The sequence below is a fragment of the Panthera onca genome, chromosome A2, assembly GCF_046562875.1.
Source record: "Panthera onca isolate mPanOnc1 chromosome A2, mPanOnc1 haplotype 2, whole genome shotgun sequence".
Lineage (NCBI taxonomy): Eukaryota > Metazoa > Chordata > Mammalia > Carnivora > Felidae > Panthera > Panthera onca.
This window is the reverse complement of record NC_138340.1, coordinates 151,080,901-151,099,038: the sequence shown is the minus strand read 5'-3', so window position 1 is coordinate 151,099,038 and position 18,138 is coordinate 151,080,901. Positions and strand designations below refer to the sequence as shown.

Genomic DNA, 18,138 nt, shown 5'->3' with positions numbered 1-18,138 from the left:
GTAATGAATGAGATTCAAGACTGAATGGCAGTGGTATCTAAATGAGCTCTTTCTTTATGTAGCGAACTGAAGGAAGTTTCCTGAATACTGGTGGGGCTCATTCCTCAGTCTTTTCTCTTTTTCTAATAAATGTCTTAGGTCACATGATGAAGATACGTGAGGTACAGCTAGATGGAGGGTGGGGATCAGAACTAACAAATTCCTTTTAATAAGAATCTAGAAAGAACTTGGCAGCCTAGAAAAATAAGATGACCATTATAAGATGAAATTTAAGAGCAATTAATATAATGTCCCTACTTGTATACTCAGAAATACCAGTAACTGAAGGTCAGGATAACAACAAATCATATAAAAAGATTTCACTTTAGTTATAATGTGATATGGCTGCTAAACATAATTGGTATATTATACCTGTTCCATGTGTCCCCAAGGAATAGAATTAGAACTGGGATGGGGCGCCTGGGTGGCTCAGTCGGTTGAGTGTCCGACTTCGGCTCAGGTCATGATCTCACGGTCTGTGAGTTCGAGCCCCGTGTCGGGCTCTGTGCTGACAGCTCAGAGCCTGGAGCCTGCTTCGGATTCTGTGTCTCCCTCTCTCTCTCCCCCTCCCCTGCTCATGCTCCCTCTCTCTGTCTCAAAAATAAATAAAAACATTAAAAGAAAATTTTTAAAAAAAAAGAACTGGGAAACAGTGGATTTTCCAGCATTTTAAAGGAATGAGCTGATCAGTAAGATCTTGAATTGCCTTTCATTAGAGAGGTTCAGTTTTAGGTTGGGCATACACAGGCAAGGATTCAAACCCAGAGTGAGTGGTTGGGTTGGATGACCTTCAGAGTCCTTTCCAACACTGAGACTCTGACTTTCAGACACACTAATAATGTTTTTAAAATACCTCTATGGGGAGTGATAGTTGTCATGGTAAGCAACAGGTTCCATAGTGTGACAAAGATAAATGTATAAACAGTATAAATGACTGCCCCAATTCATTAAAATGGGCTGTAAGGCACCAGTTGCCCATAGACATTACATAGGCAGTAAATATAAATAAGGCATGGCCCTTTTTTTAATGGAGTTTTCATTGAAGTATGTAAGTAATAAATACACGATTGAAGAAAGGTAAATGTAGTGTAGTAAGAGACATCAACAAGAACTTTGAGGATTAAAAGGAGGGAATTTTATATCAAGAGTATCAAGGAGAGAAAAAAGTATCAGGTAAAAGTGTGACAAGAGAAAAATAGGTCTTGGAGAGTAAGTGGCATTTTAGCAGATCAAGACACGAACGGAAGTGGGGTAACCATGCCAAAGAAAGACAGCAACATGAAGGTTCCCGGAAGTGGGAAAGCACTGATGTGTTGGGAGCATTGTATATATGAGATGAAACAACCAGAATGGCGAGTTGGTGTTGAATGGAAGACGACTTGAGTGTCATGCTGAGGATTTTCTGTTCAACAAAAGGGAGTAGTTGAAATTTTTTGAGTAAAGGAGGAGCACGATCGGTCTTACTTTTTAGGAACATTGATTAACTTGATTCACGTTTGTTGAATTGTTGAATGTGGAGAAATTGCGTAGAAAGCTATTCAAATGAGAACTGTTGAGGCCTCTATTAATATTAATAAAAGCATTTGGCATTATTGAGTGCTCACTATGTGCCAGGAACTTTACATTATTTCAGCAAAGACTCACAAATGTCATGGGATCCGTACTTTTCCAAAGTATCACCTCCTAGATTTCTGGGAGGAAATTCCTATGGGAAATCCATATACCATAATAATTAATCTCTCCAGGCATATTCTCTTGTATACACATGTGCTGCATTTACCCACACTCTCCAAGTTACGTCTTAATATGGCATTTTATAACCTGCTATCATAGTAATTTAGCAATCACAACAAATAATTATTGAGGTTGAGAAGTACCACATTTGGCATTGTGGTAAAAATACGTGTAAGATGTAGTCTCTGACTCCTAAGGTAGGCATAGACCCACAGTTCCACTTTTTTGTACCATTAGCATGCCCAGCTAGGAACATGGCTTCTTAGTAAATACTAGCTGATTTATTGATATTAAAGATAGAACTAGACCATTACACCAATCATTTTCTAGACAGATAAGAACATATCAGAATAACAGAGGCTCTTAGTTATTGAGAACAGTGATACTTGAGAAATGAAGCATGGTTATCTTTCACAAATGCCAGTAATGTCATTTAATTTTTAAGAAGTTGGAAAACCTGTCCAGTGTCCAGCCCTAAAATGTCATGCTCTAGTGTTGAAATAAGTGATATTATAGTAATTAAGTTCTTCCCTTAATATAGACTCACCAGTGTATTGACATAAATTAGTCATGCATTATCACTTTTTTTTTTTTAATTCTAAGAATAATTTTGATTAAGGAGCAAGGTAGAGTCAGAGAAGGTAGTCTGCAGTTTGTTAGAATATAGGGTAATCTTAAAACTCTTCTTGGGTTCCATTTGATTTAGAATTTCACAGAGACTTTTTCCTCCACCATAATCTAAACCCCCCATATTTGAGAGGCACCAGGAATCAACCTATCCTAAAGCATTTCATAGTCACTAACATGGTTCTGGATGGAATGTATTAATTTAAACTCTCACCAGAAAATATTGTGAAGTAGAGGGCGTCTGAGTGGCCCAGTTGGTTAAGGGTCCAACTTCGCTCAGGTCATGATCTCACGGTTCATGAGTTCAAGTTCCACATCAGGCCCTGTGCTGACAGCTCAGAGACTGGAGCCTGCTTTGGATTCTGTGTCTCCTCCTCCCTGGCCCTCCCCCATTCATGGTCTGTCTTTCTGTCTGTCTCTGTCTCTGTCTCTCAAAAATTAACATTTAAAACATTTTTTAAAAAAATATTGTGAAATAGTATTATATCTGTAGTATATATTACTTACATATATATTACATATGTGGAATATGCCATATATAGAGAAAATAAGAATAGCTTCATAACAACTTACAAGAAAAATACTGGCAAAATATAATTTTAATAAAAATCTTTGTTATGTATTGAACGGTTAACAGGCTTCGCTGTTGCAGTAAAGACAAGAGAGTAAAACAAAACTGGATAAATCACTCTTGCTAAAAGGGAAAGGTGAAGCTAGGCAAGCCTTGATGTGATGATAAATTAGGTTTGTCAGTCTGCATTACCTCAACTGTGTATGGTCAACAAAAGCTTTGTGCAGAGTTATTTGTGACCTGCATGGTTCTTTACACACATACCATGATGAGAATTTTATTTCTGCCAGACTCTGTGACACGATATTATTGCATGGTAATGTCTTTAAAAACATAGGTACACTTTGTTGCCAAGGAAGTGTTTTGTTATTCCAAAAAACTTTATAGTCAGGGTATTCTGATGTAGATACTGTTACAAGACTGTATAAGGATGACTGAACTTCTCAGCTATTTAAATTATATATGATGAAAATCTGAACTCATAATCAAGGTTCCCCAAATTTGTTTTAAACACCTGGTAGACGTGGGTGAGTCAGGAAACAGAAGCAGTAGTCAGGTAGGAAGAAAACTACCAACAGTGTGGTGTCACTGAAGCCAAAAGAGAGTCTGTTTAAAAAAGGAAGAAGTGATCGACTTAGTCACTTTTGGGAGGTCAATTAAGGTGAGTACTGAGTTACCTCTGCATTTTGCAACAAGGAAGTCATTGACCTCAGCAAAAGTGGTTATGGTGTAGTGTTGAGGGTGGAAGTCAGATTAGAACAGAAAGTGAGAAATCGGAGATAACAAATACAGACGATGCTTTTGGAAAATTTAGCCACAAAAGGGGGAGGAACAACAATAACTAAAAGGTCTAGGAATGGGTCTAAGGAGAGGTTGATGTGTTGCACTTTGCTTTTTTAGTCAAAGAGTGTGTGTGGCAGGTACTGATGAAAAAGAGCCAGTACAGGAGTAGAGGTTGAAAACACAAAAGGTAGCAAACAAAGGAGTAAGTTTTCTCAAAAACCAAGAAAGGATGATATCCAAAACATAGGTGAGAGATTGGCTTTAGATAGGAGGAGAGGATTTGTCAGCTGTAGGAAGGTGAGGTGGAGAAAAGTTCCTGAGAGAGTGCCTGTCTGAAGGCAGTCTTCTGTGTAAAAAGTATATGATGAGGTTATCTGCTGAGAATGAAAGGGAAGGAGGAAATAGAGAAGTCTAAGGTCTTTAAAAAGTGAAAGAAACTTAAAATAGTCTCTGTGGAAAGTGTAAAAGCAAGGGAAAAAGGAAAACATGGTAAGATTGCCTTGTAATGCTAAGGGACCCCTTGAGATTGTACATCTTTCTCTAAGCCCAGAATCTGGGAGACAAAATTAGTGTTAGATTTTTCTCCTTAGCTGGTAATGTTTCATTAAGTTGGAATCAAGATTACAGAATAGGTGTCTAACTTCTCTCTGGTGATGTCACTGATGTCTACTGTGTGGGCAGAGGGTAGGGAGAAAGGAGCTAGATACAGCACTATCATCCTTCCCTATTTTACAGCGACTACTGCGGTTACCACGTATCAAGACTGCTGAAAACCTAGTGAAATTGTCATTCAGATCCCCTACATCAGTAAACACGCCATTGATCTCAAGTTACTGCTGCTGCTACCAGATAACTAATGTATTGTCCGTGTCTGCTTGAAACGGAAGGTGTTGTATATGGCTTACTTCCAAATCTAGTACTTGAGCAACCTCACCATTTCTCCAAACGAAAGCTTTATTATATCAGTGTTTACTATATGTTAGAAACTATACTAGGCATTGGAGATGCAAAAGTAAATAAGAGAGACGTGGTATCTGACCTGTGTTCATAGAGGATACAGATACAGACAGTTTGAGTAGAATGTGGTAAGTGTTACAACACGGGGAGATGCAAGGTGTCTTGGGCACACCTGTGAGCTCACATTACTCCAAGTTGAGAAGGTTAGAGATACTTTCCACGAGGTTTATTAAAAACCGGCTTCTGAAGGACTAGTAAGAGTTAACAAAGGACAGGGGTGGGGCGGTGAAGTCAATTCTTCACTGTGAGAATTGAAGTTGAAAAGGTAGTCACCAGATAGATCACTCTAGATCTTCTGAACTGTGTTGTTCAGAGCAATGAATAGTCATCAGAGGACTTTTTAAAAGGTAATGCTGTGATCACATTTTGTGTTTAGCAGGTTCCCTGTCGTTGCCTGTAGTAGCAGTTTCCCTGTAGTTGTAGTAAAGAATCGAGTAGGCAAAATAATGCTAGAAGTACTGATAAGAAGATTTTTCCCAGAAGTTCAGACAATTGTTTTGTTCTCTGAAGCTGGTAGGGACCACATTGATCTTCTCTCATACCACTTTAAAACTTCTTGTTCCATATAGTTAGTTGAGGTATAGGACATAGAAGTCAAGAGCTTTCCTTTCATCACTACCAGGGAAGGAACTTGACCTCAAATAGCTTTTGCTCTTTAAGTCTCCCATGAAGATTGTTGGTCTCCCTGCCCCCATTCTACCTCAACTGTTGCTTTGTTAGCATCCCATTTTGTAACAATGAGCCACAGAAATTTGATTTCAGGAAAATCTGTTATTGAGGTATAATTAAACAACAGACAGATGTTAAAGTGTACAATTTGATCAGTTTTGACCTGTGTATATTTCTCTGAAATCATCACCTCAATCAAGATAATGAACACATCCATCACTCTTACTGCCTGCCCCTTCGTAGTCCCTCCCTCCTGTTGTCCTTCCCTCCCCCCTATTGTCCTTCCCTCCCCCCTGTTGTCCTTCCCTCCCCCCTGTTGTCCTTCCCTCCCCCCTGTTGTCCTTCCCTCCCCCCTGTTGTCCTTCCCTCCCCTTCCCCCAGGCAACCACTGATTCACTTTCTTTCACTATACATTAGTGATAAAAGTTTGCATGTTTTGTAATTTTATGCCAATACTGTATTTTCTTGATTAGTTTTTAATAATTCTTGGAATCAGGCAATACTACTAGCCCTCCAACTTGTTCTTTTTCAAAGTGATTTTGGCTAGTCTAGATTCTTTGCATTTCCAGAGGAAATTTAGGGTCATTTTGGCAGTTTCTTTAAAAAGCCTGCTACGGTTTTGACTGGTTTTGCATTGAATCTACACATCAATTTGGGGAGAATCAACATCTTTACAGTATTAGGTCTTCTAACCCACAGACATGGTATCTCTCTCCATTTCTTTAGGTCCTCTCTAATTTCAACAAATTTGGTAGTTTTCCGTGTATAAGTGTTCCACATTTGTGTTAATTTATCACTAAGTGTTTCATCTTTGGATGTTATTGTAAATAATATTGATTTTAGTTTTGATTTGCAATTATTCATCAATAGTATATAAAAATGCAGTTGATTTTGTATGTTGGTTGTTCTGTCCTGCAGCATTCCTAAAGTTACTTATTTAGTAGCCTTTTGGTAGATTCCATAGAATTTTCTACATAGATGATTGTGTCACCTGCAAATAAAGATCGTTTTACTTCTTTTTCCTAAAACGGATGCTTCTCATTTTTTGGAAGAATTGATATTACTCTCTTTTCTTAAATGTTTGGTAGAATTTACCAGTGTAGCCCTCTAGGGCCTGGGAGTTTCTTTGTGGGAAGATAATCAGTAAAGTCTGATAGTAGCACTTTGTGTCTTCACTGTTTATTTTTCCGATCACTCTGGCTAGAGATTTATCAATTGTACTGATCTCAGAGAATTAGCTTCTGATTTTCATTCTTTTTCTGTTTTCCATCTCATTGGTTCCTGCTCTTTTTTCTTCCCTCTGGCTTACTTTGAATTTAATCTGCTCTTCTAAAAATAAACTTTACTTTTTGGAGCATTTTTAGGTTCACAGCAAAATTGAGTAAAAGGTACAGAGATTTCCATATACCTTTTGTTTTCACCTTAGGTTTTTTTTTTTTTTCATTTTTCAAGTTTTTATTTAAATTCCAGTTAACATCAGTGTAATTAGTTTCAGGTGTAGAATTTAGTGATTCATCGCTTCCATACGACACCTGGTGCTCATCCCAGTGCCCCCCCTTAATCCCCGCCAGCTGTTTCCCCATCCCCCACCCCGTCCTCTCTGGTAACCATCAGTTTGTTCTCTGTGGTTATTAAGTAAAGGGTCTGTTTCTTGGTTTGCCTCTCTCTCTCTCTCTCTACCTATGTTCATTTGTTTTGTTTTTGAAGTTCCACATATGAGTGAAATCCTCTGGTATTTGTCTTTCTCTGACTTATTTCACTTAGCATAATACTCTCTAGATTCTTAAAGTGAAAGTCCAAAACTCATTATTTTGAGGCCTTTCTCCTTTTCCAATACAGGTCTTCCAGTACCATAAATTCCTCTATAAGTACAGCTTTTGCTAAGGCCCCACAGAAGCGGACCCTTTCTTTCCTGTCAGTCATGCAGAGCCTTTCTGGTGTCGTCATTTTTTGTCTGCCAAAATAAGAACTGTAAAGGCAGTGTCTGCAGCGATAAAGAAGAAAGTTTAAGCTCACAAGTCCATTTCATATGCATTTTCCAGGCTCATACCAAGTGGGGAAGGAAGAGGTCACTTATTTGGATTTGGGAAGATATCTTTGACAAAGCCCTCTTATCAGATGGCTTACTACAAGTAATACTTTGCTTTTCTCACTGAAAAGACCTATCCCGTTAATGCTCTGTAGTTAATAATGGAGGGGACCTATTACCAACGTAAGGGGAACTAGTTTCATCGAGAATTGTTTAAGCAGTGTCTCTTTTTGCCTCAAAGGCTCCCATTTGTGCAGTTGTGAATAAAGGCTAAGGTGGTACGCCAGATTGCCCAGACTATTTAAATTTGTTTCTGGAGAAAAAGTATATTACATTCAATCATACCTTTAAATTTCAGCTGTTCTGCAGAAACCTGCCTTAACTCAATTTTGGAATAGTCTTTTAGGGCCAGTATAAACCAACATCAGGGATCCACAGAAATAATAGTTAACCCTCATTAGACATTTTGCCATGTGTCAGGACCTACGTTAAATATTTTGCGTGGGTTGTCTTAATGACATAAGTGTAAAACCTTATGAGGTCTAAGCATTTTTATTCCCATTTTACAGATAAGGAAACAGATTTGGAAAGTAACCCGTCTAAGTCCCACAGCTAAGTAGTAGAGTCGGAGCTGCAGCCCAGCCTCTACTGGCATTAGGCAAGTTGTACACCTGTCTCCTATATCGGTGTTTGAAAAGGCAGCTGGTAGTGGCCATGAAATGATAGGGTTCTGAACTGCTTGAGTCAGAATATGACTTGATGAGCTAACCAAACCAAGGTAAGTGAATAATACAGCAGTTGAGGATATAAATTCCTTCAGGCATTTTGTTTCTCTAAAATCTGAACTTTCCTTAAGAAAGAAGGGGAAAATATGGGGCGCCTGGGTGGCTCAGTCGGTTAAGCGTCCAACTTGGGCTCAGGTCATGATCTCACGGTTTGTGGATTCAAGCCCCACGTCGGGCTCTGTACTGACAGCTCGGAGCCTGGAGCCTGCTTCGGATCCTGTGTCTCCCTCTCTGCCCCTCCCCCACTCTCACGTTGTCTCACTCTCTCAAAAATAAATGAATGTAAAAATTTTTTTAAAAAGGAAAGAAGGGGAAAATGCTGCATTGGGGGCAACATGGTGGTATAGAAAGAGAATGAGTTTAGATCTCACTTGTTACTAAGCCCCATTAAAAAGTTAGTTAACCTCTTTTCGCTTCAGACTTTTCATTTATCAAGTGGAGATTTTCTCCTTTTAGGATAAAGATTGGAGATTATGTGTATAGCACAGTGCCAAGCCTGTATCAGCTGATCAGTAAAGAGCCTGGTTGCCTTTGTTATTGTTAGAATCTGTTAATTCTCAGTGAATGAAAACTTTTGTTTTTTTGAGGCCTTAGTAAGTTCATTTTCTGACACAAGCCACTCCCCATCCATCACCAAGATTCAGTCCTGTTCTTCTGATAAGTGTTTGTATAACACTGAGTTCCTTTCCTTTATAGCAATTCTGTTTTGACATTCTGTTTAGTCCTGTGATGAGCCAGTTAATGTCTGCCTCGCCACACTAGATAGTGAGCTCTGTGCAATCAGAAGCTCTGATCTTGTTCACCTTTGTCTTCTGTGCACAGTGCTTGCCGTATAGCAGGCCTTTAGTCAATGTTAAACGAAGGAAATGATTCTTAGTAGCAGTACTGACTACGTTGTGATGATGTTGTCTGCTTCCATCAAAGGAGTGATGCTTTCCTTAAAGTAAAAGACAGGTCCTGTGATCTGGGTAAAATCTCAGTATTTGAACTTACCAGTCTTTTCTGGCCACATCTTAACATTATGCTGACTGAACCCCCTTGGAAATAGAGCGCGGTAACATATTTCATTACATTTAGCATCATTGTCTGTTTCCAGTTTGACTGATCACGATTGAATTACTGCCGTACTGCATATGTGCTGTTGCACAGAATTTAATTTCAACTTCTTGGTTACTTATTTCACTTTGCAGGAAATGTGACTGTTTCGTGGAACTCTTAGGCTTTTAAGAAAGTGAAAATACTGGGTATCTCATGTCCCATCTTCCATCTACCATCCATCTAAATACCATTTTCATTTGGCTTCTCTTATAAGGGAGAAGATGTCAACCGGACACTAGAAGGTGGAAGGAAGCCTCTTCATTATGCAGCAGATTGTGGGCAGCTTGAAATCCTGGAATTTCTGCTGCTGAAAGGAGCAGATATTAATGTATGTAAAGAACGTGGTCATTCTAGAAAAAAAAATCCTGTTGTATGCCTTGGGTAATTGTTTTCTAGTCTTATAAAATAGAAATATAGTCTGAGATTATACCAAATTTCCTGTAACCTAGAAATATATAGTTGGCATTTTTTTTTAAATAAACAGAACAAACAGACTTTCTTAAATGGATAAAACCGTGAGTTAGGATGCTTCATTTTTAAGTTCTACAGCAACTTGAGAGTTAACACTGTCACTGTCTATAGGTGGCAAATGGCTGTCATGCAATGGAGGATAGGACTATGTAGTCCTAGAATAAATCCAGACTGGAGTTTTGGACAAAGGTCAGTAGGCAAATGGTCAGACAGGAGCGGTCACCTCCTGGCTCTTGCCTTTTACAGCTTCTCAGGGTTTTGGAAAAATGTTTAGCCATGACAGCAAGTGAGATGAACTTTACACATTTCAGGGGACACTATGTCACCCGGCCCCATTGTGGCAGCCTTGTCCCTCTCATTGGCTATTTTCTACCCCCTCTCTTCCCTTCCTGGGCCTCATTCACATTCCTACAACATCGTGAGGACTTGGGGCTCAGAGAGGCCAAACAATTGCCACAGTGTGAGTGGCAGAGCCAAGGTTTGAGCTGAAGTCAAAGCCCTGTGCCCTCTACTTCACTAGGCTGATACTCAAGGAGACGCTGCTTATGGGCTTGGGCCCCGGCAGCTCTCTAAGAGGCTGAAAACTTGTAGCCTTGAAGGGATTTTGTGTAACAAGGCAAAGGGGTAAACGTTGATAGTTCTCTGATCAAATCTAGAAGGAAGGAAGAAATGAAAACTAAAGTCGTTTTTTAATCTCTTATTTCATAGGCTCCGGATAAACATCATATTACCCCTCTTCTGTCTGCTGTCTATGAAGGTCATGTTTCCTGTGTGAAATTGCTTCTGTCAAAGGTGAGATCAATTGCTAATTGTCTTAAAGTTTTTATTTAAAATTCCAGTGAACATCCAGTGAACATCAGTTTCAACACTACTTCATATATCACCTGGTGCTCATCACAACAAGCTCACTCCTTAATCCCCATCACTTACTTCACCCTTCACCCTTCCCACCTCCCTTCTGGTAACCATCAGTTTATTCTCTACAGTTAAGAGTCTGTTTCTTAGTTTGTATTTTTCTTTCCTCTCTTGGTCATTTCTTCTTTAAATTCTACATATGAGTGAAATCATATGGTATTTGTCTTTCTCTGACTCATTTTGCTCAGCATAATACTCTAACTCCATCCATGTTGTTGCAAATGGCAAGATTTCATTCTTTTTTATCGCTGAGTAATATTCCATTGTATGCACCCCGTCTTTATCAATCAGTAGCCACTTAAGCTGTTTCCATAATTCGGCTGTTGTAGATAATGCTACTGTAAACATCGGGGTGCATGTATCCCTTTGAATTAGCGTATTTGTATTCTTTGGGTAAAAACCTAGTAGTGCAGTTGCTGGATCATAGGGTAGTTTCATTTTTAACTTTTTGAGGAACTTCCATACTGTTTTCCAGAGTGGCTGCCCCAGTTTGCATTCCCACCAACGGTGCAAAAGGGCTCCCCTTTCTCCACATCTTCACCAACACCTGTTTGTTTCTTGTGTTGTTGATTTTAGCCATTCTGACAGGTGTGAGGTGATAGATCATTGTAGTTTTGATTTGCATTTCCCTGATGATCAGTGATGTTGGCTATCTGGATATCATCTTTGGAAGAATGTTCTTGTCTTCTGCCCATTTTTAATCAGATGATTCGTCTTTTGGTTTTTAAGCTTTGGAAGTTCTTTATATATTTTGGATACTAACCCTTTATCAGATAAGTCATTTGCAGATATCTTCTCCCATTCTGTAGGTTGCTTTTTAGTTTTGTTGATGGTTTCCTTCACTGTGAAGAAGGTTTTTATTTTGACGAAGTCCCAGTAGTTTATTTTTACTTTTGCCTAAGGAGACACCTGGGGAAAGAAGATGCTATAGCCGATATCAAAGAAATTACTTACCATGTTCTCTCTTAGGATTTTTATAGTTTCAGGTCTCAAATTTAGGTCTTTCATCCATGTTGAATTTATTTTTGTGTTATGGTATAAGAAAGTGGTCAGTTCCATGCTTTTGCACTTTGCTGTCCAGTTTTCCCACCATCATTTGTTGAAGACATAGTCTTTTTCCCGTTGGATATTCTTTCCAGCTTTGTCAAAGCTTAATTGACCATATAGTTGTAGGTTCATTTTTGGGTTTTCTGTTCTATTCCATTGATCTATGTGTCTGTTTTTGTGCCAGTACCATACTATTTTAGTTACTACAGCTTTGTACTATAATTTGAAACCCAGAATTGTGATGCCTGCAGCTTTGTTTTTCTTTTTCAAGGGTGCTTTGGCTATTCGGGGTCTTTTGTGGCTCACGAACTGTTACCAGTTCATGATGGATAAGAAGGTTGGGCTAGAATAAATCAATCCAGCCTCCTTCATCAAGAGTATCTTGCGATGAAAAAACAAATTAGCTGAACTAAGCACTGTACTTAGTGATGTAGAAATATTCTGGACTCCTAACCATTTGCAGACTGGTACCAGGTTTAGAGACCACACTTTAAGTAGCCCTTGTATGAAATTTGTAAGCTCCATTTTCTGTCGTACATACTGAGTGAGATTGTTATTAGAGGCAGTTTGCTGTAAATAGGAGCCCTCCAAGTCGTCTGGTGTCTTGATGTGCTTGAGGTCCTAGTAAATTTGGAATTTTCTGGTGTTGACTCTTAGAGGGTGTTCAAAATCCAGCTTCAACAAACCAGTCAGTTGCAGCATTTCTAGCCATGTTACATGGAACCTGCAGGTGTTGGAAGACAAGAAATCTTTGTAAAATAAGGCACCAGGATTAATCCTAAGCTTATCATTTCATTGGCATAGACTGGAAAATGCTCTTTATAGCATTTCACTTGGGATTTTAAAATAAGTCCTGTTGAAGGAAGAAAGATAGAAAAATGAGTAAATGTATATAAAGCATTTTGCCACAGTGCCTAACACATAAGTGTTCAATAAATAGTAGCTTTTATTTTAACTAAGACTGAGGAGGATTTTTAGCTTCATAGAGATAGCTTCAGTAAGATTTAGAAAAAATTGGGAAAGAAGGTTAGCATGTTTGTCTCTTAACACTTTATTGATAATTTTTTTAATTTACCCATAGCTGCATGTTAAACACAATTACTAAATTTCTTTAGGTGTGTGGTTGTTACTGGTTTGGTGTTGGGTTTTTATTTTGGGAGAAGAGATATATATTAATAGTAATTTTTAGATACTACACATTCTATCGATAGGAATAATGTGGTTCTCCCAAAGCCAAAACAGATGGAAATATTCTTGGTTACTGTAGAGGATCTAGAATCTGTCGTAGGATGTGCTCCCCAAAATTTCCAGTCACTGTGTCTCCTCACTGTCCATCCCTCCCCCACACCCATGACGAGATTTTTTTAAGTACCTTTGAAAACTACTGGATAATTTCATCCCTCGGAGAATATTTTTGCTTACCGTATTCAAAACTGGTTGTCACAGGCTGCAACTATTGATTCACAGTTTGTTAAAGATTTGTGTAATTCCAATATCTTATTAGTTAGAACTCTTTATACTGCAAGTAACTAAACCCAGCTCAGATAGGCTGAAACAGTGAAGAGATCGTGTTGACTCACATAACTCTACCGTTGAGGCACGTAGCCTCGCCCTGGGCTTGAGCCACGTTACCAGGATCTGATTTCTCTTTGCCTCTCAGCTGTTCCTCAGCATAGACTTAATTTAATGCCCTCGGCCTCGATATATCTGCTAAGCGTATAGTAAAAGAAACCGTAATATTACTATCTTGTGTATTTGAAAATTGCTAAGAGTAAATCTTACAAGTTCTCATCACAAGAAAAAGACTAACTCATGTGAGGTATGATAGATATTAACGAAACTTATTGTGATAATCAGTTTGTAATCTATGCATGTATCAAATCATTGTTATAACATTTGTATTAGTTTAAGGGATACATATGTCACTTATGCCCAAAAACTTAATTCGTAAGTCACAGTAAAAGATAAAACACACTTTCTTCCTCCCCCTTTCACTCTCCCTGATATTTTTCTACCCAGCTAAGGTTTTGTTCTCTGAAAATAAAAACCTCCATGGGATCCTTTTTAGCTTAGGCTGTATCTAATGTTTATTAAATGAGAGGCTCCTAATAAGCATGCTCTTTCTTCTTAGCCGTATCTCAAATTCTGTATTTCTTTCTGGTAAGTTTCTCTTTCCTCACAGGACAAACAAAAAAACCCAGTTATGGTCATGCCAGAGAAGTCCTGAAACCCTTGCTCTGTATTCCTTATTCCCAAAGCATGGTGCTCCAGGTCCCTGAGACATGACTGTAAGATTCCATTGTTAAAGAATCTTCTGGCTTGATGTGTATATACATTAGGCCCTAACATGGTTTCTTAGAAGGGTCTCTGTAATTATGTACTCTTCTGCTAAATTATTGGTTGTAAGTTGAGTTGTTTGACTTTTAACTAGCTTATTTATTTTTACTTGTAACTGTAATACTGTTATTTTATTTGTGTATGAGTCTTGATTTTTGGAGCTAAGTGACATTCAGAGGTGGCTCTGTTGATGGCAGATCAATTGTACCCATGCAGAGCTATTATTTTAGATGAAAGGGTTTTTTTTACCTTTATGAAAGCAGCATAGGAAAATTTAGTTCTGCTTTTTCAAAATTACTTTTTTTATTATTGCATAACCTTCTTTAATGGATACCCTATAGTTTTGTTAGCCCGATTTTTTTTGGAAATTGATTGTGCTTTCAGAAATCCTTAGTTGCTAAAATAAGGCTATTCCAGTGCATTTTTTTTTTTTTTTGTTACGATCAATGCTTGTATTATGAAATCTGGTTCTGCCTTTTATCAAAAGTTAGAATCCTTATGGATTATTACGAATTTGTGTTAAAAGTACTTAGTTTGAGAAGTTTACCAAATTGGCGTTTTTAATTTATTATCCAGCTGGTATATCATTAGTATAGAAAAAAAAACAAAGTTAAAAACTCAGTGTGATCACAACTAATAGGGAAAAAAGAGAAAACCACTAAAACAAAAGAAAGGAGGGTTACTAGAATGATATCAAATCAGTAAGTGATAGTATATCACATAGTTGGGACAAGTTTTCGTGTTTGGTTCTCCTTTAGTGCAGTGGAAGATGAAGTCTATGACACAAGTGGGAATTTAAAACATTTAATCCTTGATTGTCCATATAGTAAAAGAAAAAACTTTTACAGGGATAGTTATGAGAAATGTAACACGTATATTTCTGTACGTAAAAGTTATTTGGCCTGATTTTTGAGCTAGAAATTTTAAAAAAAAGAAGAAGATCAATACATGTGGGACTTCCACTTCGAGATGGAGGCCTGAGCACATGCCATGGTATGAGGTTCATTAGAGAAGACATTGTAATGAATCCTTCAGACACAGGAAGCAGAGGGGATGGCACTGAGGAAAATAACATGCCCCGACACGAGCAAGAGAGTGTCATTGCAAAAGGTAGGAACTGATCCAGGGTGGCTCCAAGCCTTGAAGTGGTTAGTACCCTGAGCAAGAAACAAGTGAAGACTGGATACACCATAAACCCAAAGAGAAAAACCGAGAGGCAAGAAGGATCGTAAGAAATTAGTATATGAAAAAATCTAAGTGAATATTAAAATAAAAAACAAACACTAAAGTTAAAAACAATAAGCTAGGAAAACAAAATGAGGTAGGGGCGCCTGGGTGGCTCAGTCAGTCAAGCGTCCCACTTTGGCTCAGGTCATGATCTCATGGTTCATAGGTTTGAGCTCCGCGTCGGCCTCTGTGCTGACAGCTCAGCCTGGAGCCTGCTTTGGATTCTGTGTCTCCATCTCTCTTTGCCCTTCCCCTACTCTCTTTCTCTCTCTCCCTCAAAAATAAATAAATATTTCTAAAATTTTTTTTAAAAAGCTAAAACTACATAATTGCTGAATGGTAAGATGGTGATCAAAGTTCCTGGTACTTTCACAACATCCAGAGCACATGAAAAATGCTATGCAAAACTGGTGAGAAGAGACAAGGGAAAAGAGACAGAACAGGTCAAAATGCAGGCTCGAGAAGCCTCCTGAGTAGCAGTAGCAGAGGAGGAAGAAGCCCAAGCAAGAGTGTGAAACACACATCCAGGATAGAGAAGTGGCAACCAATGAGCACAACAGCAGTGAAAAGGCCAGACCTGATAAGACTTCTACCTGTTTTTATCAAAGCAAAACAGACTGTTTAAGTATATATCATTTTGAATTGTAATGATCTCAGTTGAATAAAGGTTTTTGGGTTTTGCCTTTAAAATCTTAAAAAGTGATAAAAAGTCATGTATGACTTTGAAGACCATGTGTTTTCTGGCATAACTCTGCCACTCTAAAACTGCCATAGACAAACTAGAACAAATTCTGAAATTTGTGTGGAATCACAGGAGACCCTGAATCGCCAAAGCTGGAGGCATCACAGTCTCTAATTTCAAGATACCTGCTACAAAGCTTTAATAAAACAGTATGGTGTTGGCACAAAAATACACACATTCTGTCCAGTGGACTAGAATAGGGCCCAGAAACAAACCCATGCTTAATATGGTTAACCTTTGACATTGGCCTTAGCAACATTTTCTAAGGCAAGGAAAAGAAAAGAAAAATAGACTACTGGGACTATACCAAAATAAGAAGCCTTTGCACAGTGAAAGACACTATTAACAAAATGAAAAGGCAACCTACTAAATGAGAGATTTACAACTGATACATTCAATAAGGGGTTAATATCCCAAATATATAAACCTACAGCTCAACACCAAAAAAAAAAAAAAAAAAAAAAAAAAAAAACCACTACACAAATAGACACTTTTCCAAAGAGCACATGTAAATGGCCAATAGACACATGAAAAGATGCTCAACATCATGAATCATTAGAGAAATATAAATCAAACCCACAGTGAAATAGTACCTTAACACCAGCCAGAATGGCTAGTGTCGAAAAGACAAGGAATAACAAAGGTCAAGGATGGGGGGAAAAGGTAGCCATTGTGCATTGTTGGTGGGAATGTAGATTGGTATAGCCATTGTAGAAAACAGTGTAGAAGTTTCTTTAAAATTTTTTAAGTAGAACTACCATACAATACAGTAATTCCACTACTGGGTATTTATCCAAAGAAAACCAAAATACTAATACAAAAAGGTTTATGCACTCCTGTGTTTATTGCAGCAATCTAGAGTCCATAGATTAATGGATAGAGGAGATACACACACACACACACACACACACACACACACACACACACACACAGTGGAATATTACTCAGCCATGAAAAAGTATGCAGTCTTGCCATTTGTTACAGCATGGATGGCTCTAGAAGGTATTATGCTAAGTGAAGCCAGTCAGAGAAAGACAAATACCATACGATTTCACTTATAAGTGAACTTTTTTGCTAAAAAGCAAAACAAAAAAGCAGAAACAGAGTCATAATCTGTTTACAGAGAGGAGGGAAAGAGGAGGATGGGCAAGGTGGGCAAAAGGGAGTGGGAGGTACAGGCTTCCAATTATGGACTATGTAAGTCACAGGGATGAAAGGTGCCACACAGGAATATGGTCAGTAGCGTCGTCTTAGGGTTTTATGGTGACAGATGGTAGCTGCACTTGTGCTGAGATTCCATAATGTATAGAGTTGTCCAATCCCTGTTGTATACGTGAAACTAATATAACATTGTATGTCAACTGTAATTCTAAAAAGCTGTCCTACACAGTACAGAAATGAGCAAGCATGGCTGCATTCCAGTAAAACTTTACTTACAAAAACCAGCATCTGGGTCACAGTTTGCTGACTGCTGTTCTAGCTCATGAATAGTTTGGAATTTATAGTGCACGTCATGTTAAGGTTCTAGCCCTCAGTGGGAACATGACCCTTCCTAAGTGATGCAAGTTAAGAATGTAGCTGTCATCCTGGATGCTTTTTTCCGACTCTGCTAGTGCTCATTTGTTGAAAAGTTTTATCATCAACTAGTGTAGCCAAACAAGAGCTTACAGGACAATGATCTGGAATTTTCACTGTTTATTCCTGATTAAAATCTCATATGCCTGAGAAATAGCATCTTTTCATGAACACATTAGTTAAAAGGTTAAACATGAAATGATACTCGTGAATTAAAATATTAGCCAGTAGACTTTCATAAGTCCAAAATTAATTTCTTTTTCACAGCTGTATTTATTTTGATAGACATAAAATTGGTATCTTACTTCTAGTTTGGTTAAAGATACAATTTTCTGAGAGAAATGTTTGCCTCTAGCAAACTCTCCGTTAGACATTTCCTATAATATTGTTATGGTATATAGTATCTGACATCTATCAACATTTCTACATTAATACTTACTAAAATTCCTTATAATTTATGTAATGCCTTATA

General features: G+C 38.1%; 1 protein-coding gene and 1 long non-coding RNA gene across 2 annotated transcripts in view; one reads left to right on the top strand and one right to left on the bottom strand.

Annotated features, from left to right (window-relative positions):
* MTPN (myotrophin) overlaps positions 1-18,138 on the top strand; it is a 58,473-nt gene that overhangs the window by 24,887 nt on the left and 15,448 nt on the right. The window contains exons 2-3 of the mRNA XM_060633217.3: positions 9,567-9,680; positions 10,532-10,615. Coding sequence (XP_060489200.1) covers positions 9,567-9,680; positions 10,532-10,615 — 198 coding nt within the window. The remainder of the gene's footprint in view (positions 1-9,566; positions 9,681-10,531; positions 10,616-18,138) is intronic.
* LOC132679566 (uncharacterized) overlaps positions 12,271-18,138 on the bottom strand; it is a 190,615-nt gene continuing 184,747 nt past the window's right edge. Inside the window, exon 5 of the long non-coding RNA XR_014137335.1 lies at positions 12,271-12,509. This is a non-coding gene — a long non-coding RNA (uncharacterized LOC132679566). The remainder of the gene's footprint in view (positions 12,510-18,138) is intronic.